The following is a 27,688-nucleotide window of genomic DNA, read 5'->3' on the forward strand; positions in this document are numbered from 1 at the left end:
GCGCCCACCTGCCTCCCGCGGGGAGCGGCGCATGTGGAGCGCACCACCGCGCCTCTGGGCGGGGGGGGGGCCGGCGGCCGGAGCGGGCATGTTTACACGGGGGCCGAGGGGGGAGGCATCGGCGCGGCCCCCCCGACCCCCCCGCCGCCGCGGCACGAATGGTCTCTTCCTCGCGCTCTATTTAATCCCCGCCGCTGCCGCACCGCCGGCTCCAGTCCGGAGAGCAGCGCCGCGCCCGGTGCTGCCGCCGCCGCCGCCTCCGCGCCGCGGCTCGGCTCGCCCCGGCCCCGCGGGCACCCGCCGCCACCATGTTGCCCACCGCCCTTGGCCTCCTGCTGCTCCTCGCCTGCTTCGGCGCCGCCCGGGGAAACCTCTCCCGCGACGGTGAGTGGCGGTAACCGGGGCCGGGCGAGACCCCCCGGCCATCGCTCAGCCCCTCGCGGCGGGGACAGGCGGGGCGCGCCCCTCCCTCCTGCGGCCGGGGGTACCGGCCGCGCGCGGGCCCCGTGGGGAGGGGGAGGACGAGGACCGGCGGGGGACCTGCCGCGCGCGAGCGACAGGTGCGGGCGCGGCGGGGCCGGGCTGCACCGTTATGTGGGTCAGGCGCGGCGGGGCCCGACAGGTGCCGCCCGCCCCGCCCCGCCGCCCCGCCCCGCCCCGGCCCTGCCTTCGGGGCCCGCCCGCGCCGCCGCCTCCGCCAGCCCGGGGCGGGTGCGGCTGCCGCGGCCCCGGGCGGCCGGCGGGGCTCAAGGTCACGGCGGCGCCGGTGCTGCCCGCTGCGTGTCCCGTGTCCCCGTCGTCCCCCCCCCCCAGTGCCGCGTACCGCCCGGGGCGGGGCCGGGGCGGCGGAAGGTTCCAGACAGGCCCCGGCGGGCGGCGGCGGAGCCCGGCCCCTCCCGGCGCTGCCCGCGGCGGGGCGGGTGGAGTCGCGGGGGGGCCCGGCGGATGGAGACTCCCCGGTGTCGTAGAGCTGCCCCCCCGGGAGGATGGCGGGGGGTCGGTGGTGACCCCCCCGGGGGGGGGGGGGGCAGACCCCCCTCTGGGCGGGGGATGGAGTCCCCGAGGGGGCGGCGGTGACCTCCCCGGGATGGGGCGGGTCCCCCCGGGCAGAGCAGGAGCCCTCGGTGGGAGCTGCCCTGTCGGAGTCCCCCCTCCCTGGGGCGGTGGGCTTGGGGAAGGGTCGGTCACTCCCCATCCCACCGGGATTCCACCGCTGCCGGGATGGCTGGTGGCATCCCAGCGCCTGGTCGCTCCTCGGTGTCTGTATGCGGGAGGCGCGGGGCTCGGCTGGAGCATCAGCCCTTGAGACAAAGGGTGTTTACCCGCCATACAGCACAGCGGCGGGCGGGCAGCGCGCCGCCGGGCGAGGCAGCTGGTAATGAAGTGCCGCAAAGCAAATGTAATTTTGGTAAGGGCTCATCAATGGCAGCACCTTGTTTTCCATAACCGTTCAACTGCAGAGTCCTCGCTGGATTGCCAGCACTCGCCGCTTAGGGCCTCTGATTCCTGTCGGGTTGCTGGCGGCTGTGTTTGTGATGTTGGGAGTCGCTGGTCGTGATAAAATTGCTGCTGTGTGTGGTTTTGGATGAGGAGCAGGTCATGGGGAGATGCAGCAGCTGTCTGGGGCATGGCCTCTACCCCCGGTCTGTGTGTTGTGTTTTGGGGGGTGTTGCGGAGGCTGGCAATGGGGGAGGGTCCAGTTGCCATCTGAGTCCCTGCCTGTGGCTTCATCAAAAGCAGGGAGGTAATCCGGTGTGAGTATGTGCCCCTGGGATCAAGGGTCCCAAGGGCTGTTGGGGCAGAGGGAGCATGGGACAGAGGGTATGAGGTGTGAATCTGGCAGCCCTCCTGCCTGCGGCTTGGGCTGCCCGTGCTGGAGTGAGGCGCAAGCCTCCCACCCGCCATCCCCAGCAGGTGCCTCCCCTGTGGCCTGTCCCTTTGCTGGAGGAGGTCGCTGTCACAGGCAGAGCTGTTCTGGGGGCTGGTGCGGGTTGGTGGCTGCGCTCCCATCCACGAATCCCAGGATTTATTCTGGTTACAGCCACGGTCCTCCCACAGGAGCCCAAAAGAGTCACTTGGGTGTGGGTGGTGCTCAGTCCCACGGTGCAGGGATGTCCTGGCATCCTGTGCGTGGTGATGCTCAGTGTGTGGGTCGGAGCCGGGCAGGAGGGGGTGGCTGAGCAGCCTGGCAAGTGCTCACATGAGGAGGGGTGGCCATGACCTGGAGTTGTGTGTAGGCCTAGGGCAGGATGCAGCCTGGATGATGACACTGCAAGATTTCCTCCAGGGTTGGCCTGCTGCTGTGGCCCAGCCCTGGCCATGAGCTGCCAGGCTCTCCGTTATCCAATGTGGCTAGACAAACAGACCCCCAAAAAGCCTTTGGGAGCAGAGGAGACTGATGGCTGGAAGATGCTTGAAAAGAAGGTTCTGGCATGTCTTTGTGGTTGGTGCCTTTCCCTCGTGCCCTCAGCCATCAGCTCCCTGTGTGGCTCTCTGGCTAGGAAAGTCCCTCCGCAGCACCCTTCCGAGGGCAGGGATGGAGTAGGTGTCTCCTCTTCTTGAAGAAACACTCCTCCAGCACTCTGGATTTCAAAGCTACAACTGTGGTGAGGCCCAGCAGAGCCCCTTGAAGCTTCCTGAGCGCTGGAAGCACTGGTGCTTCGCAATGGGGCCGTGCTTGTGCACTTGGCTGGTGTTGTGCTGCTGTCGGCAGATTTCTGAGTGTTTGGGCTGGTTGCGTGGTTGTCCTTGCTGTGAGGATTATTCCCCCCACGGAGTTATTCCACTCTAGAGTTGTGTAACCCTTTTGTTTGAACAGTGCCCTACTGTTGTCCCATGGAAAGCCACAACATGCCAAAAACAGACTTCTCAGGGCTGTTTTTCCCTGTGCTCAGTAGAAACTTCATCATGCTATGGCATCAGCATTGCAGGCTCTGAGCAACCCTCAGAGTGCAGCACAAGGAGCACCACCATCCTGTGGCAGCGAGGGGGGAGGCTGGGCAGCATCAGTGGCCCAGCAGGGAGCTGAGCTCAGGTCTTACATCCCGTTACCTCCCACTGTACCAGAGCTGCTCCACTCATCATGTATGTTTCTCTTGCTGGGAGAAGCCTCAGTGTCGAGGGTCTTAGAGCTGGGTCTGCCTGACCAGGTATAGATGCCACAGCAGGATGGCCAGGGCTGCTCTGTCTCCTCCTGTAGATGCTGAGGCTGGTTAGGTGGCTTATGCCCATGCATCTCCATTGGCTGAGGAGAGCCTGGAGACCATCCTCAGATGTCTGAAGCCAGGCAAGATGAGCTCCCTGCCTGGTGTTTACAGAGAGGCAGGTTCAGGAGGCTGTCCCCTTCTTGGAAGGTGGCTTCATCTTTCTGAAGCTGGTGGAGGTGTCTGCTCAGCCAGACCACATAGGAGGAGCTTTCTCTGTCTTGGGGAAATGCCCTGTGCTTCCAGCTGGTGTCCTTTATGTAAGGAGGACGTCCTGTAAGAAGACATCCATCCACTCTGCCCTGCCTTTGTAGGAACGGTGTCTAGTGGTAGGAGCATAGGGCTGGGAGAGATGTTTGGACTCCCACAGGGCTCTTACCATCTCTAGCCCTAGAGCAGATGATGGCTGCAGGTCCTGTAGTCCTGCTCCCTCAGGAGGAGCTTTGGAGACAAGTCAGCACTGGTCCTGAGCCAGATTGCAGGAGGCTGTGTGTGACATCCAGCCTGTAGCATCGGCCCCAAGCCCATGGCAGGGAGACCCTGCGGAGGGAGCCCTGGTGTGCAGAAGTGGGATGGTGGAAGCCCAGTAGTTGTCTGAAGCTAAGGTAATCCTTCAATTGCTGCTTACAGCAGTGTTTTTACCCAACTAATGTGTGCAAATGCCCTGTTCTCACATGTCATTAGGACTTGCCATATGCTACAAATCTCCTTCTGTGCCAGCACAAGCCCTTGGCACTAGAGTAGAGGAAGCAGTGACATCCCCAATGAGGTGGTGGTGTGCAGGCACGAGAAGAGGGAGTGCAGCCTATCTGTATCACTTGATAACTGGATGGCCTGATTTTGGATGACTGATCAGCTGCCTGGGGGAAGTGAGCTGTTCTTGCAGTGGTGATGCAGCTGGGATCAGCATGTCAGCCGGAGGAGAGTATCCCTCTGTGAGCGGCCGGGCAGACAGAGCCGGACAGGGAGTGTGAAAGCCACCACTCAGCTGTCTGGCACAATGCGTTAGGCTCAACAGGCAATGCTGGATTTTAAGACAATACATGGGATCAAGTGCTGCAGAGCTGCCCCACGGCATACCCAGACAGTGAGGGGATGTGCTGGCACTGCTGCTGTGTGACAGGAATTTTGCTACTGTCCCAATAATGCCTCAGGTTTTGGCGTGGTCTGTGATGCTGAGGCCCAGGTGTTTGCTGGGAGTGTAGCAGCTTGGTCTGCTGGCCAGAGGAGAAATCCCCAACAGACCAAGCATGAGTTGAGTGCCTCCCAAGTGTGGGTACCTTTCCTTCTCTGGAAGGAGATGGAGGGAAGCACCCTACTTGCCCAGGATTCCCTGCTTGTGAGGTCTCCTGTGTGCTAGACACTGTCACTTTTCCCTCTGCCTGACGTTCTCGCCTCACCAGGGGTGTTGGAATTGCCGGTGTAACTGGAGGCGTCTACATCTGGGTAGTCACCCTGGTGCTGGCACAGCCAGGCACCTAGCCAGATGGAGGAATCTGCATTAAAGCAAACATTCTTGTTTGTTTTCACTAGGTTGATTTTAACCTAGTTTTACCCCAACCCAGGGTGTTGCATGACCATTGAGGTCCTTGCAGGAGAGGAGCAGCATGAGGGAAGAGATGGTGCAGGATGTAAACATGCATCCAAGGTGCCTTTGCTGGTGGCAGTGCCAGTATGCTAGTCTTGGAGCTTGGTGGGCTCTGCATGTGTGCCACTGGGCTTGGTCACTTGGGTCCTGTGTGTTTGCTGCTGTGTCAAAGCCACTGCAGAGCATGGTCAGCTTGTGCAGATGCCTTCTGGGAAGTGCTTTGCTCCCTGTGCTGGCATTTGGCGTGTTTTGCCTGGTGCCCAGTCTTGCCTCCATCTGAACTGCTCTCCGGGCTCCTTTTACAGCCCAGGCAATAGCTTGGCCATCTGATGCTGTGTCTGCACAGATTGAACTGCCGCCTCATTGCTTGGCTCTTCAGTGACTCCATGGGACCTTGAAGGTGATGCCAGTGCTGTAACACCCACGTAGTCAGATGTATCTGATCCTCCTCCTCTGAATTACTGGGTCAGCTCAGCTTGAACCATCTGGTCCAGTTCTCTTCCCTCTGCTCTTGGCCAGGCACCTGCAGCCATGAAGCGATGCAGCAGCAGAGCCTTCATCACACAGTGACGGTGAGGTGTAAATGATCTCCCTGGTGACCCAACTTATCTGTCCACCTGCGAGAGCAGGTGGGGGACAAGGCTCTCCATCCTACTCTGAAAAAGCTCCTGCTTTCACCCATGGCTGTCTCAGCACTGGGCTGGGCTGTGCAGTGGCTGTGGCAGAGGGAGGGCTGTGCTGGCTGGGGGGAAAGGAGAGGAGCCAGGCAGGACACAGTACTGCTGTGTTGTGTTTGGGCAGCCCTGATGCCAGAAGCACTAACCCAGACGAGGCTACCTAAAACAAGCAGTCAATAGCAGCAGAGGGAGGTGGAGAAGCTGAGATGCGAGATGAGGGCTGGGCAGGAATGTGCTTAACCATTCCAGTCACCTGCCTGGCGTCACGCTCTGCCTCCACTGTAATGCAGGCTGAGGGCACAGGGACCAGTGTGCGCACGGGCAGGCATTGGACTCTGCAGCTCCCACCGCTCGGGGATTGCGGAGGCTCCCTGGTGTCACAGGGACATGCTGGAGGGCAGCAGTGCTTGCCGCGGAGCCAGACGGCAGATATTTCCAGGTGACCCTGGAGTTTGCCTGTGGCTGTGGAGCAGCAGAGCTGCGAGCTTCCCCTTATTGCTGCAGGGTCCTGCTCAAGGGGACCTGCCCCTTCCGCAGGTGATGCTCCAGGCAGCGTTCCATCTACAAATTCTGTTCCTCACCTTACAACGCTTCAGATGGCGTATTTACTGGCAAGCTCAATGTGGAGCATTAGCTTTCCAGACCACTGCTTTTGCTGCTGCTTTTAGGCCATCGTTTCCAGGAAAAGCAAGTTCTGACACTTCTGGTCTGAGTGGCCAGTGGTGCAGAGAGCAGCAGGCTTCCTGGGCCACCTGCTGTGTGGATGTTGCACAGGAGCCTGGTTCACTTTCTCAGTCTGGAGACAAGCACAGGGCTGACCGTGCCAGAAGACAGGACTTGTTGGGACCCCGTTGCCCCATGCACCCTGGGGACTTGTTTTCCAGAGGTGGCATGTGTTTGGTCGTGTCCAGCGTGCCAGCGCTGTGCCCAGGGCAGCAACTCCTCATGCTCCTTTCTGCTGCCATCAGACTTGCATTCTGCTCTCCTCCCAGTCTGACATGTAGAAGCTGTGGGGCGATGGGCCCAGTGGTGCAGTGTGCTGCTGACAGTGCTCCTGCCTTGGCTGTGTGCTGCAGGGCTCTGCTCTTAGCTTGTCTTTAAACAGCTTCACCGTGAGCAGATGAATGCAGTAACAGGTCAGCATTGTGGCACTTTCCTGGGGGGCTCTGTTTTGCCTCTCCACATCTCACCAGCTTTGGTTTCTGGCTTTTTTTTGTCTCCCTGTGTTGCTGGGGACTTCATCTCCAAAAGGGACAGACCATGCAACAGCAGAGATGACCTGGTGGGCCACAGCCGAAGCTGAGAGCGCTCCGTTCTCCCTGGGCATCCATTGGGATGTGTGGACTCCCTGCTGCAGCTGGGCACAACAGAGTATCCACTGCAGTCACCTGAAAGACCAGTGGGATTGAACCTGTATTTTAATCTTTTGAAGTTACTCTTCCCTCCTCTCTTTCTGGGAAGTCAGGAGGAGGTGTCAGTGTGGTGCCCATCAGCAGGCATGCTGTCCCCTAGGAGGGGACCAGAGCTGCCAGGGTTTCCCCACTTATTTCTTTTATAAATATCCTCTTACACAACCTTGTGTGTTTAATCCTTGGACAGTTGGGAGTGACAATTTCTCATGCCAGCTTGGACAGAGCTCTGCTGCAAGTGTTTAGATGCCTGCAAAGCAACAAGCAATGTACCAGGGCATCCAAAGCAACCATTTCTGAGACACCTCGCTGGGCAGGCGGGAGATCCTTAAAACAGAACTGTCAAAGCAAAGAGCTTGTTCCCTTGGCAACAGTCATGTTGGAGATTGGCCTTAGGGTAGGAGCTAAAAAACATGCTCAAAAAAGTAGTTATCAGCTGTTTGCTGTCAAACTGGAGGAGGGCCCTGGGAGAAGGGTCACCCTGCCTGGCTCTGCTCGCCGCTGCCCTGCACCGGAGGGACGCCTGAGACAGGAGGGTACCAGTGAGCTTGCTGCTCATTCGCAAGGCAATTAGTCCCCTTTTGGAGGGGCCCAGGAAAGCTCCGTGACACTGGGGATGGCTGTCACGGTGCTTCTATGATTTGTGGTGGCCCGGAACAGGGCTTTTCCCCCTCATCTGTGTCCTGCCTCCTCCAAGGACTTGCCTGTACTCTGCAGGCTTGCGTGCGGCGTGTGCCTGAGCTGGGGTCTCGGCTCTCCCTGGGCAGGCTGCGGCTTTGGGCTTTGGCCGGTGACTTGCAGGTCGGGGTGGCAACAGATCCTCTCAGCCAGGGGATCGCCGATGGCCTCAGAAGGAGGCAGTCACCGTGCCTGGCGCTGGGATTCCCTGACGATGCCACTGCCTTTTGCTGAGCTAATTGGCCACCAGACCGGTGTGAATGTGCAAACACGACTGAGCAGAGCCGCCAGCGGCGGCCTGCGTTTGTGCAGCTGCCAAAGCTGCAGGCAGGAGCTGCTGCTGCCATCTGAGGGGTTCCCCAGCTCCCTCGTCCCCCGACCAGCCTCCTCCTGTCCCAGCCCTCTGCAGGGGCTCATCCGGCCCTGGGGCAACTGGAAGAGCAGTTGATGTCTGGGGGGGTCTGTTGATGTCTGATGGCTGTGTGCTTTGAGAGGGCAGAAAGCAGAGTCCTGCTGGTCCCAGCGGAGAGTCTGCTTCCCAGCTCTGCTCTGATGTGTGGTGGCAGAGGAAGGCGCATGGCGAGGACGTAGCCGAAGGCATGCAGGAGAGGCTCTGTCAGTTTGCTCTAAAAGCAGCTAGCCAGGGCTGGAGGAAGAGGGCATCCTGTGATCTGAGAGCCTCCGCTGCACTTGCAACCAGCCTCTCTCTTCAGCTGCTTCTTTTTCGTGGCTGCTCTTGGCTGCTGATTGATTGCTAATTGCTGGCCATGTTTCAATTGCTTAACCCTGGTCAGGTGTCACAGGCAGCTGTCAGTTTTCACCGTATCCTCGGGCAGGGTCTGTCAGGGAGGTGACCGCATCCCCATACCCTGGGGGAGGGACGCAGCTCTGCAATTTGCCAGCCATGCCCCTTGGACCAGGACCCTGCTGCTCTCGCCTGCAGAGGGCTTGGGGCTGCTGGAGAGCATTGATGGGGTCCTGGAGGCTGTGACCAAAGTCTCTAGTGTGGTCTTGGGAGAACCCCAGCAAAGGCCCAGGGTTCAGAGCAGGCTGTGATGAGGAGCTGTGTCCTGTGATGAGCAGCTTTGCCCTTTCCCCAGAGAACGTTCACGTACATGTCTGCTTGCAGAGAAACAATACAGAACTTGGTGTTTAGGCTGGGGAGTCGGGGTTTTTCATGTGGACTGCACTTGAAGGCATGAAGCCCCTGTTCTTAGCTGACCGCTTCACTTGTGAGGAGCAAGTTCCTGTCATGTTGGAAGCTTGGATGGCAGGTCCCCTTGTTGCTCCCCCCATTAACCTGTGGATCTCGCACCCCACATCATAAGCCCCCAAAGCAGAGGGCTTAGCTGTTGCAGAGCCAACTGTTGAAGAGTGGCATGTCAGAGCATCCTTATCTACAGGAGATCTGGAGTTTGGAGCAGGTTCTTAGGGTTTGTATGTTTTCCACTTCTAGTGAGCATTTGTGTTAATGTGACAGTCTTTTGTCACCCTGAGGTCAAATCCTTTGCTTTGTGGGAAGGATGGGTCAGATAGGCTGGAGGTACAAGGGTGGGAGTTGGTGGAGGGGCCAGAGGGAGGTTTTAGCACCAGAGGGTGCAAATAAGGATCCTGGATGGATTTGTCCCTGTGAGGGTGAGGAAAACCTGGGAAAATTCCCGAAGTGCCTGGATGCTACAGCCTCTGTGGCCTTGCTATGCTGTGGAGAATCACCTGCCCAGCCTGAGAGTGGGATACCCCTGCTTGCTGGGAGAGCAGCTGGGTGATGGCACACTGGGATGTCCCCATTTCTAGTCCTCTCCCAGATCGGCCTGGCTTCTTGCATCCCTCCCACCACCACCTTTTGATCCGAGTCTGCTTTGGCCTGCAGCCTGGCCCTCCATCTGCTCCCTTCACCTCCTGCTGCCCATATCCTCCTCTGCCTTGCTTTTGCTTGTCTGGTGCAGAGCTGTCCCGTCTTGCTAGCTGCCTCTTGGTGACAGCGCTTGGTAAAGTCTTGCAGCCATGAGAGATGTCTAAATGGTGTGGGACTGGAAAAGGAGCCGGCCCTGGAGGTGTTGCAGGAGGGCCCCTTGCCCTGTACCTCCCAGAGGGATGCGTCTTCTGTCTGAGGGCTGGAGTGTGCCAACAAGGCTGGCTTCCACAGGCGAGCATGCAGGGAAGAGGAGCATGGGGTGGCACTGAGCAGATGCACTGAAACAAGAGCAGGTTTCCCCTCTAACAAAATCTGGAGCAAGTCAGCTGCCGGTGAGGAGGAGCCTGGAAGTTGGGCTCTGGGTATCCCAGACTGTGGATTCACATGCTGCTCAAATCAGCTTGCAAGCAAGCTTGCACAGCAGATGTCTGAGCCCGCTTGGCCGGGTTTGCAATCCACTGAGTTCAAAACTGCCACCTTGGCTGGGCTGCTCCAGTGTCACTGCACGGGAAGGATGCCTGAGGCTGGAAATGGAGCTTTGCAGTTCATGGCTGCTGAGTGAATTATTAAAATACAGTCCTCGGAGAGGAGATAACTTGCCTTAGAAAATGTCTGTGTCAACAGAGATAAATTGGATCTTTATGATGATGAAACTAGACTAAATAGAAGAGAATGAGGAAAATGACAAGTGTTGTGTTTTGGGCCACGGCTGTGGACTGGAGGTGTTTCAGGGATCTGAGCAGTGGGTGTTTTCCTCTGGGGCTGCTTCTGCCCCAACAAAAGCTTTTGCAGCCTGGAGGCAGGCTCAAAACGGGCATGGATGTGCTTGGCAGAGGCTGGGAGAGGGTCCTCGCGGCTCCGGCTTGTGGTTGCCGCTGGAAGTGCCTCCAGCTTTTGGCAGGCCTGAGCAAATGCTCTGCCCTGCGGAGGTTGGTGTGGGCAGCAGGATGTCGTCCTGACGCACTGTGAAGTCTGCTGGGCTGCAGTGCTCTTCCCAGGCATTGCTCACTGCTTCCCTGAGGATGCTCCAGGTGAAACGGCTCCTGGAAGGCAGAAGGCTTGCCATGGCATCTTGTGGCAAAAGCCCCCAGAGATGCAGTGCTGCAGAGGATTTGGTGTGTCTGTGCATGGGAGTGTCCTGGGGCTGGAAGCAGCAGAGCTGCAGACCTTTGAGAAGTGTCTGTGCTGGAAGGGGTTGTGTGTGGCGGCAGGTCCTGCTGCTGGGCTCAGGGAGCTGGGAGAGATGTGTACATGGTTTTTTCTCTCATAGATATGGATCCAGCCCCCCCTGCAAAAGTGCACAGGTATAATTAATGAAATACTGATTTTCCTAGTGTGGTGCTTCTCTGATTTCATTGCACTGACTGGCATGTGAAACAAACACAGGCATCAGCTCTTGGCCAAAAACAAGGGGCCTGGCGAAGCCTTTGCTGTGGTGTTTTGTGGGGTGCCTGAGGTTGCTCTGCCTGTCCCAGGGTCCAAGGTAGTAACTGAGCCTTCCCTGTCCCTGCCTGCAGTGGGTCTGGCCTCCTCCAGGAGGGTCCTGTGGAGGGAGAGCTGGGTCCTCTGCCTGCCAGGAGACCTCACTGTTGGCTTGCCATCTGCAAAATAATTTTTCACCCTATTGCAGGATGATGGCGGGGCCTGAGGTGGCTAGTGAGGCTTGGATGGCCCCTGGGAGCTAGAAGGTGTAGATCTGAGGGATCTGCTTCCCTCTCCTGGAGAGGAAAGCTGTGAGCACAGGAGGGCTGTGGAGGCAGCGGGGGTCCTGGGGTGGCTGCACCTGCCTGAGCCCAGCACCATGCAGGGAAGGCTGGATTCAAATACTGCATGCTTCTCCTGCCTTGCCTCATCCCTGCAGAGCAATGCTGGGATCCCTGGGGCTGTGCACGCACCTCCTTTGCCCCGATGTGAGAGCAGAAGCCATCCTCCGGTGCAGGCTGGTGCCAAGCCCTGCCAGCGTGCTGGGACTCGGGCTGCACAGCCCCTCAGACCGTAGCGGCGGGGCAGTGCCAGGGGCTGCTCTGGCCATCATGCGGTGTCGCAGAGGGAGGGTGAGGGGACTGTGCCAGCCCAGGCTGTCAGGTGGCAGTGGCTCCGTGCTGGCAGCAGTTGCTGGCACAGCGTGGGCGGATGCTTCCCTAAGTGTCCAGCACCTGTCTGTGCCCTCGCGGGGGCTGTTTTAACTGGTGTGCCAGGAAGACCTGAAAGCTTTCACTGCAGCCAGCTTTCCAGAGCATCCTTGCTCTGCTCCTCCATGTGCCTCTGAGCCCCCGGGATACTGCCCAGGGCCCCCCGGGGGACTGGGACTCCTGTGTGACGGGTGCCTGCTTTCTCATAGCAGCACCCTTTGCAATGCTGTTGAAGAGCCATTGCAGTGTGAGCAGCGCGGCCTAAGTTGCCATTCATCTTCCTTGGGAACCCCCAGGATCTAACCGGGAGGATGCATTGGGCTGTGCCAGGCTGGAGCTGCTGGATCTGGGACCAGTCACGTTGCATGATGCATCTTCCTTCTCAGTGTGCCGCTGTCCTCAGCTGTGGGATGGCAGCTTTGCCCCTTGTGCGCCCTGCTTGTGCTGCCAGAGGGGGTCTTGCCTGCGAGGGTGGCAGCGAGGCTGCGGAGGGATGGGGACCCCATAGGCCATGCTTTGTTCCTTGCAGGTCACGGCAGGAGCGCGAGGTGGTGAAGCTCCCTGTGGTGGGACTCGCTGCTCCTGGGGTCCTGCCGCCCACTCCTTTCCTGGCCCCACAGCAGGTCCCGGTGGCAGCTCTGCCCCTATTCTGTCAAGGGCCAGCAGGTTACAGCCGTGGCGGTTTTTAATTAAATCAAGCCGCACTGGCGCAGTGGCCCAGCCGTGCCCATCTGTTCCTCCAAGCTGTTGGGCGCATGGCGCGGAGGCGAGCTGAGTATCTAGGTCGTGCCGGAGGGTGCAGTGCGGCGGGCCGGAGGGGCTCTGCCCCCCACCCTGCACAAGCCGCTAGCACATGCCCGTGGGCAGGAGAGCCGGACGCGGCTCTGCAGCTCTCGCAGAAGCATGGTCTCCGGTGGTCCCAGCTGTACAGCTGTGAGCCAGGGAGCAAGAAGAGAGGTTGTCAACATGGCCAAGCCAGATCTTCGGTGGGTCTGTGTGGTGCCCTGTGTGTCACCCGGTGTGGGGGTGCAGGTGGCATCACCTGGCCCCTGCCCCGGGGGAAAGACAACCTGCTCTGTTTAACCTCTCTCCACACTAATACCTTAATGAGGCCAGTGCTGTGGCAGGTGATGGTAATTGTATTAATTAAGAGATTGAGTCTGTTCTCTGTGAGTTTTAGACCCTGTTCTCAATTCCATGCAAGTTGGAGTGTTTTGAGTTTGGACAACAGTGGCTTGCAACAACCTAATCCCCTAATTAATGGTAGTAGCAGGGCAAAGGCATCAGTAACAGAATTAAAACAAGCTGACAGACAGATCTCCCCAGTCGGGAGGAGTGGACAGAGAGCCGTGGCTGAGCTGCAGACCCCAGTATGTGATGTGGCAGAGACCTGTCCCCCACAGTGGAGGGGGGGTCCCGCTTGCCTGGTGTCATCCCCAGCACTGGGGGTCCTGGTGCTCCTTGCCGGTGTTCCTGCTGTGCCCAGGCCTTGAGTGAGCTGGAGATGTATCAGGGCAGAGCCTGGGTTGTGATCAGCAGTTGGGAACAGGCTGTGGGCACTCTGGCTGGCTGGCATGTGGGGAAGGTTTTATCACCACCTGTAAATATCTGCAGGGAAGGAGATGTGAACCAGAGGCTCTTCAGCTGACCAGGCAGGAGTGTAGCAATGGCCGAGGGCTGGCTGTCAAACGCAGGCAGGTGGAGAGGAGCAAAACTTCCAATAGCAAGCATGAAACATTAGCATTAGTGATGGGAATTTTCCTGGGGCTGGAGAGAGAGTCTTTACCCTGGGAATATTTTTAATCTGAATGTGATGCATCTCTGGTAATCATGGCTGCTGGGAGTGGGCAGGGAGGGATTCATGCACTTTCCAGCCTGGGCTTTCTTGGAGTTTAACACGAGCCAAGCAGTCCCTGGGAAGCCTGGCAGCATTGTCCTCCTGCCCTCCTCCAAAACCTCTTCACTCCTGCCTGCTCCCTGCGATAGCTTTGGGGAATTTGCAATGTGAGCAAAAGAAAATATTTCCCTTCACTGTTCTGAGTGGAAAATGGGGAAATTCAGCTGAAGCTGCTCCCACCCCTCTCCTTCCAATAACTGGCACTTCTCCCAGGCAGTGAATATCATGCAGGAAAACAAACATGAAATTAGGACTGCACTGCTGGCTATGTGGGCACACAGGCAGGATCACCCAAGGCTTGGGGGTCCTGAGGCTGAGTACCTGCCTAAACATAACTTGAGCTGAGGCAGAAGATGACAGTTTGTGAAGCCCCGTGTCCAGCACATGAGCAAAGTGCAAACAGCAGCAGCATCTGTGTTCCTCCCTCTTGTCCATGTGGCTGCCTGTGGGCCCAGCTGGGAGAGGAGGGTGTGCAGCCCCCAGGCTGGGAGAGCCAGCGTTCCCCTTCTCCCTGTGCAGGTCAGCTCACTGGCACATCAGCTTTCCCAAAATAGCTGTCCTTGGGGCAGGCGGTGGGGGGGGGGGGGGGGGGGGTGTTTATCTGATCCTGTTGCTGCTCTTCTCTGCCCTTGGGCTGCTTGGCAGAGTGGAGCCCTCTGAGGAGCCTGAAGGAAGTGAAGGACAATGTCTTAGCTGAGGAAACGCAGTCTGGGAAGGGACGTGCATAGCCCAGGAGCAGCGTGAGCAAGAAAAAAATCCCCTTAAGGAATGACATGGAGAGCAGGCCACTGACTGCACCCCACAGGCCATGCTTAGTGGACCATGGATGCTTTTGCTGGAGGCAGGGGTGGAGATGGCCAGTGGAGCATCCCATTGCATGGGATGCTTGGCACAGAGGCACCACGGGTGTGAGCTCCGGATTGCTATGACTGCCAAGGTGGTAGAGCAGAGCTTGCTGCCTCCCCAGGTGCCTGTTCTGGTGCCAGGATCTCCTGCTGCCTCCTGGCGTACCCCTGCTCCTGCCTGGATCTGCTCATGCCTGGTAGGCACCAGCTGCCTGTATCTTCCAGCAGCCCCAGGGGCTGTGCTTAGAGCCAGGCCTGACACTGATATCTGTGCAGGTTGGCATGGAGCCTACTGCCTGGGGACAGTAGCAGCCCGGGAGCAGCCATCCCAGCAGGTGCTGCAGGGTGGCAGGATGTGTCCAGCCTTCTGTCCTTGCTTCTGCAGCTGTGACAGGGCCATTCCATGCTGGGGAATGGGATCGCAGTGGGAAACCCGGGCTGATACATGCCCATGGGCAGGTCCCTGTTGTCCCCAGGGTGCACAGGACAGCTCTGCTCCAAGCATGCTGCCTGTGCAATAGAAGCCCTGGAGAGGGACACTCACCCATGAGCACATGTGTGCGTGCACATCTGTGCTCAAGGGGCTGTACAGATGCTCCCAGATATACACATGTGCACACTGGCATACACTCACACTGACAGTCTCCCTGGATCCAGCCAGACCTCTGGCAACATCTGCTCCTCTTCCCCATGCCCCCCTCCGTGCTGCCACTGAGAGCAGCTGACCCGGGGTGACCTAGTCCCCCTACTCCAGTCTGTGTAGCCTGGCCATCCAGGGATTGGGGTCAGCTGGAAAAAAGGTTGTCCCAAGCAAGCTGTGTTCAGCCCAGCACTGGAGCCCTACTTGTCCCAGGGGTTTTGGGGACACTGCTGTGTTCCTCCCTCCCTTTGCTTGGTTGCTCAGTGATGCTCACGCACACCTGGGGAGAGGTGATGCCCAGGGCCCCTGCTAACCTCTCCTGTCTGTGTCCAGAGAGCCAGCCCACGACGTCAGATGAGACTGTGGTGGCCGGTGGTACAGTGGTGCTCAAGTGCCAGGTGGAGGATCCTGATGACTCCTCGCTGCAGTGGTCCAATCCTGCCCAGCAGACCCTCTACTTTGGGGAGAAACGAGGTACATGTGCACGAACTGGGGATGGGAGAGGGCTGCCTGGGGAGAGGAGCCAGCTCCAGGACCAGAGCGATGGTGAGGCAGAGGGAGAGTGGACCAGGGCCGGTGGTGCCCCAGAGGGTGATGTTCCCTCCTGCTCCCCACCTACAATGATGCCACCAGGCACAATATGAGCTAGCAGAGGGGTGTGGTGATACTGAACCAGTCACTCACCCTACTGTCCCTTTTCCCCCAGCCCTGCGAGATAACAGGATCCAGCTGGAGAGGTCCACACCTAACGAGCTGACCATCAGCATCAGTGATGTGGTGCTGTCGGACGAGGGGGAATACACCTGCTCCATCTTCACCATGCCTGTGCGGACTGCGAAGGCCCTGGTCACTGTGCTGGGTAAGCCACTGGTGGCAGCCCCCACACCTGCTCCCAATCTCCTGCCAGCTACTGCCCTGCCTGCAAGATGCTGTCCATACAGCTGTTCATCTCTGCTACTCCTGTATACCTACCTACCTGTTAACTCATCCTTGCAATGTTTATTGACATGTCTCTGCATGTGCATCCGTCTCTGGGTGGCAGCATACACACAGCTAATAGGCTGTTGTATTTCTTGCCTCTTCTGCCAGGAATCCCCCAGAAACCCCAAATCTTCGGCCATGAGCAGCCCATTGATGAGGAGAAGATAGCCCGGCTGACCTGCCGGTCCTCTGGCAGCAAGCCCGCAGCCCAGCTCCGGTGGAAGAAGGGCAACAAGGAGCTGATGGGTGGGTGCCCAAGTAGTGGGGCTTTGCCCCAAGGGACTGAGGTGGCTGGGGAACACCATGGAGGCAGGTGGGACACCAGGGGTTGCAGATTTGCCCAGTGCTTGACCACACTGGCATCCTATGCTACTGCCAACAGAGGGATGGGGTCAGGATGTCTCTTACTCAACATGCATGTCAGCCTCATGCCTCTGCTGGGGTACTGTGTTCATCAGCTCTAACAGTCCGCTATCCCCACAGACGAGGGTACCGAGGTGGTGGAGGACCCCAACGGAAAGACCTTCACCGTGAGCAGTCGGGTGGAGTTCCGCGTCACCAAGGAGGATAACGAAGCTGAGGTGACCTGCACCGTGGACCATGAGTCCCTGCAGAACTCCGAGAGGTCAACCACACAGAAGCTGCAGGTCCACTGTACGTGGTGCATGGGGATGAAGGGACAGGGCCTCCTGGGGAAGGGGACAGGGCTGTGGAGAAGTGGGAGAGATGGAGGAGGCCTCAGTATTACCACAGTTCAGCAGACATCACACACGTTGCCCTACACTTATATGTACATACAGCCATTACACATACATGCATACAAGCTCATCAACCTGCATGCACAGCGGTCACATGTAGGGGAACTGTGCAGTGACACTTCCCCTGCACATGCCCACCCTTGGTTTCCCCTGCCTGTCCCCATCTCCCTGAGACTTGTCTGTGCCATCCCCTGCTACCTGCCTGCGCCATTTCCCATGTCCTGCCTGTTCCCATTCCCCTTGTCTTGAGTGTCCCCTGTGATCACAGGGTGAGGGATGTGGGAACTGCACTGTGCACCCCCAGAGTGCTGACCCCCACGACTGTGCAACCTACCACCCACAGGTGCACTTACACTGCACCCTTGCAGATGCAGAGCTGAGGCCGAGGCAGGGTGCAGGGGCAGGGTTTTGGGGTACCAGCAGGCCCCTGCACAGTGTTGGGCAGGGACAGGCAGTCACCCAACTGTGCCTTTCCTCCTTTTTCAGACAAGCCGACAGCAAAGATCGAGCCGCATCCCCAGTACCCGCGGGAAGGCGAGAAGCTCCAGCTGCAGTGCGACGGGCAGGGCAACCCCATGTAAGGCCCCCTTTTCAGCCCCACAGGCCCTGGCCAACTCCTCCTCCCACTGCCAGGCTCCCAAAACCACCACTTAGCTCTCCCCAGAGCTTGGGCAGGCATTGCAGGTAGCACTGTATGGGCTCAGGGCCAGGCACTGGCCTTGCATTGATGCTCCAGGTAGGGGCAGGCACCCCCACGGAGAACAGGCAAAGCCTCTGTTTTCTCCCTCGAGCAGCAGATCCATCTTGGCTCATCTCTAAATGGGGTATTCCCCTCCTGTTTAAATACTTTAACGCCTTCGTTGCCCCCTCCACTGCCCAGCCAGGGACTCCACTTTGACCCAGCCCACCCAGGGTGCTGGGAAGAATGGCGGTGCCTCACCACTATCCCACTCTGCAGCCCCCAGGAGTTCCTGTGGGAGAAGGAGGGCAGCGATGCGCCCCTGCAGCTGAGCTCTGACAGCGTCCTCATCTTCCCCTTCCTCAACAAGAGCGACAGCGGCACCTACGTCTGCACAGCCACCAGCTCCATGGGCAGTGTCGTGGCCAAGTACAACCTCGACGTCAGTGGTAAGCGGGACCGCAGGACACCTGGCATCACCCAGTTTCTCCTGGCAGCTGCTGGTTGGCACAGCCGCTTCCGTCGCAGCTGCATCTGCCTGTGATGTGAAGGGGTGCACGGATCCAGGGAGGGCTATGGTCAGAGCGGGGCTTTGTGGCGCAGGGTGGGTGCATGCATGCAGCTGGGTCTTGGTGCACTTGCTGGCAGAGCACTGCATCTCCAGCTCCTCTGGCCACATCCAGCCCCTGCATCCTTCCCTGCACTGTGCAGGGCCACTGCCTGGGGCCGAGAAGGGCAGAGAGCAGTTTGGGGGGTGTTGGGGTAGGGACACCGCACGGCCCAGGCTGAGCTCAGTCCCTGTTGCCTCTGATGGGGAGTGGGGGTGTGATGGGGGAGCTGCAGGGGCTGCAGGCAGGACTCTGCTGGAGTCTCTGGGACAGGAGGAGAGACCAGTGCTCCTGAGCCTGTCAGAGGCAGGAAGCCTCTGCATACTGCCACCACAAGCCAAAGAGGATTTCCAGACAGCGCTGACCATTTCAAACCGTGAGGTGCCCTGGCAGCCCTGTCCCAAGCTTCTGGAGATGGGCCTCATGGCTTGCCCTGAGCTACTGGAGCTAGAGGCTTGCATTGCATCCCACGTCCCCAGAGTGTATCACCACTCGACACCCATCCTTGCGTGGGAAGGGGCAGCACCTGCCACCTCCCCACACGGTGCTGTCCCCTCACCACCACCCCCACCCTGGCTGTGCTCTGCTGCCATGTTTGCTGTCGTTGTGCCCTGCTATGTCCAAGCACCGTGTGTCACACGTGGAGCAGAGCTGTACGCTGCGCAGGGCTGCAAGCGCTTCTCCAGCCCATCCCCGGCTGGTGGCAGTGCTGCCCTGGTTCCTGTGCTCAGCACCCAGGCCCTTGCCCAGCAGCTTTCCCATGTTGGTAGGAGCCTGTTTCCCTGAGTTTTTGGCCTTGGATTTGGGGTTATCCTCCTCTTCTGCCAAATCTCTTGCTATCTCGCTCCTCTCTACCAGCCTTGGACTTTCCATCTTCCAGCACTCCTACATGTTCCAGCTCTTCCCTTTCCCATCCCCTTTCCCTCCCCTCCTGTTTTGAGCACTCTTGGCGTCCTTCCCTTCCAATAAGGCTGTGGGTAGAGGGAGCACATGGCAGCAGTGTGCATCTTGGGCACCCTGTCTCCCTGAGTCCCTTTCCTCTGCCTGCCCAGGATGAGCCCCTAAATGCCTAAGCCTGTGCAGTTGTTCCTTCATCACCCCTTGCGTCCTGCCCCCGTCCCCCTCGCTGCGGGGTCTGCCCAGGGAGCTGATTCCTGAGCCTGGCTGTGAGAACCCAGCAGCACCCAGAGCCCTCCGCATCTATCCAGGAGCACAGCAGCCCCTGGGGTGCTCAGCACCCATCCACTGGCTCACAGCAGCATCCAGAGTGCTTGACACTGTCTACGAGCACACAGCAGCCAGAACACCAGTGTCCCCCACCTGCTTGGTGTCACAGCTCCTGGCAGAGGAGCTCCACACCTAGGGTCCGTTCCCCTTGTCAAATCCCACCTCTTTTTGCCCAGAGCCACTCGGGTCTCGGGCATCATCACTGGAGCAGCCACCTTGCCCAGCTGAGCCCTCAAGCCTGCCTGCCACAGTGGCCACCTTGCTCAGTAGCAAGGGAGAGCAGAGGTGGAGCGATCCCTGAGGGTGTGCATAGAAAAGTGTAGGTGGCATCTCATGGTGGGTGACGCTTTACAGCCACCGCAGTCCTAGGGCTCTGAGGCAGGAGGGTCCCAGTGGGGTCTCTCATGGAGGAAGGTGTGACTGGGCGTGCTGGCAGGGTAGGAGATGGGGGAAGATGTTCACAGCAGTGTGTCCCAGAGGACAGTTGCAGGAGAAGAGGAGCAGGACCCATGGCCAAGAAAGGGGTTGTGTAAGGAGCTGCTGAGAAGAATGGGTCCCATCAGGCTGGGGAGAGCCAGGGTCCTCTCCAATGAGCTGTGTCACCCCTCACTGGTACCTCCCAGGGTTGATTCGTGTCCCTGTGTTTTTGTTGTCCTCCCCAGATCTTTCCCAGCTCCCCACCCCACATGTTCACTCCACTCCAGCCCCTCCGCCAGGCCCTTCCCAGCCCATCTCTCATGCTTCCATGGCCACCGCTTCATCCTTCACTCCAGCTCCCATCCAAGGTACCGTAAGCTCCTTTTCTCTCTCTTTACGGACCCGCTGCTCGCCAGCTCAGCGGGAGAAGCTCCACAGGAAGATGGTGGCCCAGCCCTGGACCCAGGGACACCCTTGCCACGTCCCAGGCACCCAACCAGGCGTCCAGTCCCTGTGCAGCTGCTTGTTGGCGTGTGTGGACTCTGCAGCCACCATCTCAGCACTTTGAGGTGGTGATATGCAACAGAAAGAGCCAAGGCCCCAGAGCCTGGGCTGCGTAATGCTCCTTCCAGCTCTTCCTGGCAGGTTGTGGAAGCAGCTGCCTGTGAGCTGCAACCTGTGCCTTGTATCTGTGTGAGATGTTGTCCCTTTGTCCTGTTGCCTCCTCTGTTGTCTTTCCCACCCTGTCCCATCTGAATGCCCCCTTTGAATGTTTCTGTGGCTGTGTCCCCTCCAAGCTGACAGGGCACAATGAGAGTGGAATTGGAAGGAGGATTTGTCCCTGTGTACCAGGGCTAATGCAGGATCCCAGCGCAGACTGTGCTACAAGATGCAGCTGACTTGGGACTGGCCTTGGGGTCCCGCCTTGGGATGCACTGTGTGGCCATGCCAGCCTGCATATCACCTTCCTGCTGGCACGGCACAGGGGAAGAGTGAACCAAGCCTGGCTCCGCAGTGTACTCAGCCTCCCCTTTTGGGGCAAAAATCTCACGGTGAAGGATGGGGTGGTGGGATCGTGGCCATGCCTGAAGGCAGAGGTACTACAGGCTGCACAGAGCATGTTGCTGGTGCTGCTCTCTGGGGCGCATCACAGGCAGCTGGGCACGGGGATGGGTTTGCCTATTGCAGCTCTTCTTGGCTGCCTTCTCATCCAGGGCTCCCAGCACAGCCATCGGGGCTCCTCTTGGCTCACTCCCTGCAGGAGCCTGTACCAGTGGCCATTGCTTCTCTTCCTTGCTTCCCCCGCTGCCTTCCCTTTTCTTACTCCCACCTTGACAGCTTTCGTCTGCAGCAAGATCAAGCTGATGGCATTGAGCCGAGCAGGATTGGGCCCTCCAAGGTGACCGCTTGCAGCCCTGAGTGGTCCGTGGGACAAGCAGCAGCAGCAGCCTCTGCTGCTCAGCAGGGTGTGCAGCATACCTTCTCTCTGTTTTCTCTCCCTTTGCCATCTGGGCAGATGCCAGCCCGGTGCCCTCAACCTCCAGCACGTACCATGCAGTGATCGGCGGGGTGGTTGCCGTCATTGTCTTTCTCCTGCTGAGTCTTCTCATCGTGTTGGGACACTACCTGATCAGACACAAAGGTATGGGGCAGGGGAGCTGCACGGGGGCTGGGGGGCAGAGCCAAGACCCCTGTGCTGCATCAGAGCAGGCAGCACAGGGCGTGCTCCCTCCTGGATGGGTCGCTGGTAGCAGGGATATATCCCCGAAGCGAGCGAGCAGCTTGGGGCAGGGGTGAAGAGAGGCAGCTCCCCATCCTGCAGACCTGCCCCTGTCCGGACAAATGCAGCACAGCCAGTGCTCCTGGGTTTGGGAGCTGCTGCCTGTGCCCATGCTGGCACCAACCCCAGCGTGGAGATGTCCCAGTGAGTCCTTGGAGCTGAGCAGCACCAGGTGGAGGCAGCTCCTACCCTATTTCTCCATCTCTCCTTCATGGCTTGGTACCCACTGCCCTGGGACTGCCTGTGCTACTGTCCCTGTCTGTGCCTGACCCCATCTCCCTTTCCCTCCTCTCCTCGCTATTCCTCCAGCCCTCTGCCTTCCTCTTCCTCCTTCTCCACCATTTCCATCTCCCCATCCCTGGACTTTTCATCCACCCAGCAGGTATGTGCATAAGACACGGGGAGACAGTCACATCCAGACATCGGCAAAACCCAGCAGAGGTGATGTGTGAGTAAGAGCCCCCCATTCCTGCCCTCTGAGCTCAGCCAAGCTGCTGCTTCTGCCCCATGCCATGCTGGTTCTGGGGGCAGCTGGGAGCTGGAGCCTCCTTGCAGATGGCAGTTTTGCAGAGAAACCCTCCAGTTTTCTGAGGAGGAACAGGGACAGGGATGCAGGGAGAGGCAGATGGTGGGGAGGGCAGGAGACATGCCTGGAAATGCAGGTAAGGGCTGCTGCCTCCAAAGCGGGAGGCAGTTTCTTCATCCTCTGGCTAGAGACAACTGTGAAGGCCTTGAGCAGCCCAGGCAAGGTTCAGTCCCCAGGCAGAGCTTGTCCCAGGGAAACTGGTGACTTTTCCATTTCAGGCCACACCCAAAGGACTTTTCTCTCAACTCTGCTTTCCAGCCAGCCCTCAGGCTCTGCCACGGGGGCCCCTCAGGCAGCCCAGCCTACCCCTGCTTGCGTGGGAGCGGGGTGCCAGCGAGCCCCCCCGTGACGCTGACCCCCTCTCCCCACCCAGGTACCTACCTGACCCATGAGGCCAAGGGGTCGGATGACGCCCCAGATGCCGACACGGCCATCATCAATGCAGAGGGCGGCCAAGCCGGCGGCGACGACAAGAAGGAGTATTTTATCTAGAGGCGTCAGAGAGAGCGAGAAATGGAGCCAACAGACCCCGATGGAAATGGAAACCAGACCACAAACCCCACTCAACCCAACTGATTTTCTCTCGCGCCCAGCACGGGCAGACAGATGGACAGAGGGATGGCGGGACAGAGAGCAGAGAGCGACCAGCCTGAGACATGATGCTTCTTCTTGAACTTGTACAAAACGTTATTACTACGAACAGCGAGAGCCCCGGCCCTGTTTGCTTGCTTGCACCTCCATCCCTGCGACCGGCGCTCGCGCAAAACACAGACCAACCAGTGAGTGAGCGACTTTCCTTCTTCCTTTGGACCTTTGCTTTGGTTTCGTGGCTGCTCTTTGCTTTGGGCCCTTGGTTGGGATGTTGGGCTGGGGTCGATGTAGCTCTTCCCTTTGTTTCTCTCCATTTTGGTTTCTTTGACATCCAAGGATAAAATCAGCTCCAGGCTCTGGTGCAAGCTCGGGGCAGCTGGGTGGCCCCTCTGTCATGAACGCTCGCCCCGTGCCTCCCACTGAGAGCTGGGACCCACGTTCCCACTGCTCCCCCCCAGCCTTGGCTGCTGTGTGATGGCCCCGGCCCCAGCTGGGACGGGGAGTGTGGCCGGCGGGACGGGAGCGGGATGCCAACAGGCAGTGTCTCTGCCTCTGAGGTCTTGGCTCGTGGCTGGGGTCAAGCGGGGAGGGACCCCAGGCCCCTGCCCTGATTTTATCCTTGGTGGTTCTTGTCGAACAGTGTCCATTTGGGAGGAGAGCTGTCCTCGTGCGCTAGATGTGTGAAGGGGGGGTGAGCTTCCAGGGTGGGAACCGCTGAGGCCCCCAGAGAGACTGGGAGCTGCCAAGCGTTGCAGCTCCCTGGTCCCACCCCAGCGGGAGGGGGGAGGGCAGAGATTTGGGGGCGAATCCAGAGAAAAAGCCCCAACTTTACAAATTCTCAGATTGGAAACATCAATTCAAACCATCTATTGAGATGTTCAGTGCAGGAGGCCACCTGCGCTGGGAGCACCAGGCAGAGCCGGGAGAGCCGGTGGGCCTGCGACCACTGCCGCTTCCCTCTTCACTGGGCTGGGTCTGCGGCCCCCAGAGCCTCTGGAAAGGTAGTTTAGACCCTGAGAGTGGCTTGAACTAGAGCTGACACAGCTGATGGCACCACGGGAGCTGAGCTGAGCTGGAGACAACCTGCTCCCCAGCGCTAGCAGCCCAGTGTGGCACGAGGCCTGGGATTCCTCTGGCCAAGGAGATGTACAGAGAGAGGCTCCACCGGGGTCTGCTTCTTGGAGCTGTCTGTCCCCCTTCCCTCCCGAGCCTCTTCGCAGAGCAGGTTTGAGCTTAGAAAAGGCCGCTTCCCACTCAGCTCCAAGGGCTGCAGCCAACAGCGGCCGAAATGCCTGGGTTTAGTGTCTCGGTAGTTCGGGGGTCTCCAAGGAAGCTTGGGGTGGGGCTTGCCCTACCTCCTACCTGTTTCACTGTCTCTTCCAAGACAAAAACAAGAAGCTTTCCCAACCTCTCCAGCGTGTCCCCAGGGTTTGCTTGGCCCACCCCAACCACAGACCCACAGGGTGGGGCTGCAGGGGGCTACGCACTCCAGCATCTGCAGGACACCCCATACCCCCTGGGGAGCCAGGCCCCATCCCTCACCCTTGGGATGAGGTTTTCCAGCTTTCCAGGACCTCTTGGTCTGGACACAAGGGGTTTGCAGGAGCTGCCCTTTGGCTGGGCACCCCTTCGATTTTGGGTTGTCTGGAGGAGGAGAGCCCTTTGGAAAGGAGCAAAAGCCCTCAGTGGTGTGGGTAACCTCACCTTGGAGGTAGGAAGAGCTTGTGTCCTCTGCCATGGGGTACCAGAGGCCTGTGGGGCAGGTAGTGTCGCTGACATCCAGACCCTGCGAGCATGTGGCACAAGGAGGATGCCGGCAGGGAAGCCATAGCAGAGCAAGCGAGGCTGGAAGGGGGCTGGGGCCAAGCAGACGAGGAAGAAGAGGCATGGCTCGGTGGCAGGCACAGGGTGTGAATGAGTGATGCATTTGTGGCACGTGCACAGATGTGACTAGGTTCACCGTGGCTAAATCATGTGTCAGGAGCACGCAGGCAGCAGTGTGTTAGCATCTCAAGAGAGAAGTGCACAAAGCCTTTGTCATACGTGGTGAAGAAAACCTGCAGTTTTCTCAATGTTGTTCTTCCCTTCCCATCTTTTTGGAGAAGGATGTTGGCCTGGAGTCCCAACGGTAGCTCCGAGCTCATTTCGAGGGATGCAACCGTTGCTGCCGGAGATAACACTGCAGATGTCGATGCTGTTAACTACTCCACTGCACACTGAGCATGTATGAATGTGCGACCTGACGCTTTGCTGAAGATCTTTAACGTCCACTGTTGAATAGACGTAATTCCTTCAAATAAAAATGCAAGGATGTGTTTTCAAGTATAATTTAATCTCATTGTAAGTCTACGTGCTGTAGATGGTTACAAAGAAAGCCCCAGCCTGGGGGTCTGGGAGGGAAGGGGGTTAACTGGTCCCTAGGGAAAGGGATGTGGAATCTGAAGTCAGACAGGGAGGTTTGTGCCCCTTAGAGGCAGCACGTGCATGGCTGTGGCCAGTTTCTCCCCAGCACTGCTGCTCCAGAGCTGCTTCAAGGGCTGGCACAGGTGGTTGCCACTTTACCCTGGTCAGAGAAGTGAGGATTTGGCCTTTTTGAGATGCTGCATGGTATGGGATGTAGCAGGATGCAGCAGGGGGAGGACTGGGCACAGGCAGGGCATTGGCAGGGGGAACCTGCTGTCTGTGGCAGATGTCATCAAAGGATGGGCTGGGTCTCACCCCAGGTGGGCCCATTGTCCTGCCACAGCAAGAGGCTAAGCTACAGCCCCAGGTGTTGCAGGTCCTGGGAGTGGTGGGAGCATGAACATGAGGCTGCATCTGCAAGCAAGAGCCAAAGGGCTCTTTTTGCAAGGGAGCAGTAGTCCCACTGCCATGGGTGTGAGGGCGATGGAGACCCCGTGTCATGTGAGGGGTGACAGGTACACCAGGTCACACGTGTGAAGAGGGAGATGCTGTGGGATAAGCGCAAGGGGTGACGGGGACACCATCATGAGATGATGCATGCTGCGATGGGGCATGTCATGGTGTGGGAGGGTGCGGTGATGGTGCACCCATCATGATGCTGATGGAAGGTGTGATGGGACACACCATGTTGTGAGCATGATGGAGAAACCACGTTGCAGGTTTGAGGCACTGATGAATAGATTATGTCATGGGTGTGAGGTGTGGTGGAAAACACCATTTTGGGAGCCCAGGGGCATGGTGGGGTACGCCATGTGTTGAGTCTTTTGGGGTGATGAATACACCATGTCACAGGTGTGCAGAGGAACAGCAACACAGCCATGAGTGGGGGCACAATGGGTGTCAGTCATAAGCTGCACCACACCATGAGTGTGTTAGGGTGATATGAGGCAGGGGTGATGGGGTGCACCCTGTGTTAGGTCTGGGGCACGTCCTGCTTGTACTACAGTGCTGCGCACACGTACACCAGGTCAGGGCTTGCAAGGGGGGTTGGGTACACCATGTCATAAGTACAAGAGGTGATGTGGGTTGCATGAAGGGATGAGAAGCTATACCTTGATGCTAGCTAGCGTGGGGATGACACCACACACTGTCAATGGTACGGGAAGGCGGCGGGGTACATGGTGTCACTGATGTGGCTGATGGTGTATGTGCTGCACTGCAGAGGGAAGAAGCGATGGGGCGGGTGGTGCTGCTGGGGTGGTGATACGAGGGACACTGTCACGGAGGAGTGGGGACACCAGGCTCCTGTCCCTCCCTGCCAGCACCCAGCAAAGCTGGGCAGTGTCACTGCGTGGCTGGGAGAGCCCAGGGCACCAGCCACCTCCCTGGGCCTCGGTGACCACTTCAGGAGCAGGGGGTCCTTGTTGGTTACATGAGCAGGGGACCTCCAGGCCCCTGTCTGCCCTGTGCCACTGTGTTCACCTGTGCTGGGGCGTCCGAACCGGGACGTGGCCAGGGCTGGCGCTGGGGGAGCGAGGAGGATTTGGGACCCTGTGGCCCTTGTTTGCAGCCAGGCCTGTTCACTCCCACTCACCAGCCCCGGCGAGGCTCCAGCCACTTCCCAGCCGGCACTGAACTCTCAATAGACACGAAAGCCATATTTGTAGGGAGCTCTGGAGACGCCGTGGGGTGGCAGTGGGGCAGGGCAGAGGACGGTCTGTGTTGTGCTGTGTTCTTGTATGTACATAAAAGGGAGACAACGAATGTTGATGTGACTTTATAACCTTTCTAATATCCTGTGCTAATCTCGGAAAATAATCCTATAAATATATCTGGATTACACGTTACCTGCCTGCGCGTCTCTGCTTCTGCCTGCGCGTGCTGGATGCTGCCAGGGCCTGGGAGGTGTCATGGCTGTGACACCCCCCCAGGATGATGGGGAGCTGGGGGCACCGAGGCCAGGGGAGGGGGCAGAGCTCAGCCTGGTGGGTGGACACGGCTCACCCTAGTGCACAGCATGGGAGTGGTGCAGCTGAGCCCGTCACACAGTCCATGGAGGCATAGCTCAGGCCCCCTCAAGCCTTGACCCTCGCCCCGCCTCAGCCCCCCAAACCATAGTCTCCATCAGCTGCCTGTCCCCAGACCCCCTGTGCAGACCCCTAGCCCTTTCACCCCCAAATCCCCCCACCTCGTCCCCCAAACTCCCACTGCAGACACCCAGACCCTGACTCTCAGCTCCTCCCAAATTGCCAGCTCTGCCAAACAACAGTAACCCTCAATCCCAACCCCCTGAGTGCCCCCCAGCCCCACTGCCCTCCATGAATGCTCTCACCAGGCATGAGGGCCACCAACTGCCCCCGGCCCTTGCCAGTCCCCTGCCAAGCTGGTCTTGCTGCCCACTGCAGCCCAGGGAGCCCCATGACTCAGCTCCAGTGCTGCAGGGTGACCTCACAGGATCTGGCCTCTCAGTGGGGCTTTTGGAGGAAGAGCTGCAAATTTCCTTGCTGTACGGGAGCTGGAAAGTACCGAGTGTCTGGGCTGCGCTGCCACGGGGTCCCTTTGGCAGCTGCCCGCATCCTGCACCGGCAACACCCACCCTATGCCCCAGAGCCGGGCTTGCACACAGCCGGCATCCCTGGGATGAAACTCCGCACGCGCCTGAGTCTTGGCCAGC

At 58.9% G+C, this 27,688-nt stretch overlaps 1 protein-coding gene across 6 annotated transcripts; it reads left to right on the forward strand.

The window, feature by feature from the left end:
* Positions 1-26,855, forward strand: CADM3 (cell adhesion molecule 3). Of its 6 annotated transcripts, none has more exons than XR_012652250.1 (12): positions 1-384; positions 15,318-15,458; positions 15,691-15,843; positions 16,074-16,211; positions 16,449-16,619; positions 17,210-17,300; positions 17,682-17,851; positions 19,900-20,022; positions 21,171-21,296; positions 21,817-21,882; positions 22,394-22,799; positions 24,714-26,855. XR_012652250.1 is itself a non-coding variant. In XM_075040602.1 (11 exons), the coding sequence occupies exons 1-11, from the start codon at positions 309-311 to the stop codon at positions 22,510-22,512; spliced, it is 1,374 nt and encodes a 457-aa protein (XP_074896703.1). In that variant the 5' UTR covers positions 1-308; the 3' UTR covers positions 22,513-22,876. The 6 variants fall into 6 exon arrangements, 4 of the variants coding, with proteins under 4 accessions (XP_074896703.1, XP_074896705.1, XP_074896704.1 ...); XR_012652249.1 differs by having other exon boundaries at positions 24,717-26,855; XM_075040602.1 differs by lacking the exon at positions 24,714-26,855 and having other exon boundaries at positions 22,394-22,876.
* Positions 26,856-27,688: the final 833 nt, after the last annotated feature.

The sequence above is a fragment of the Buteo buteo genome, chromosome 11 (genome assembly GCF_964188355.1).
Source record: "Buteo buteo chromosome 11, bButBut1.hap1.1, whole genome shotgun sequence".
NCBI lineage: Eukaryota > Metazoa > Chordata > Aves > Accipitriformes > Accipitridae > Buteo > Buteo buteo.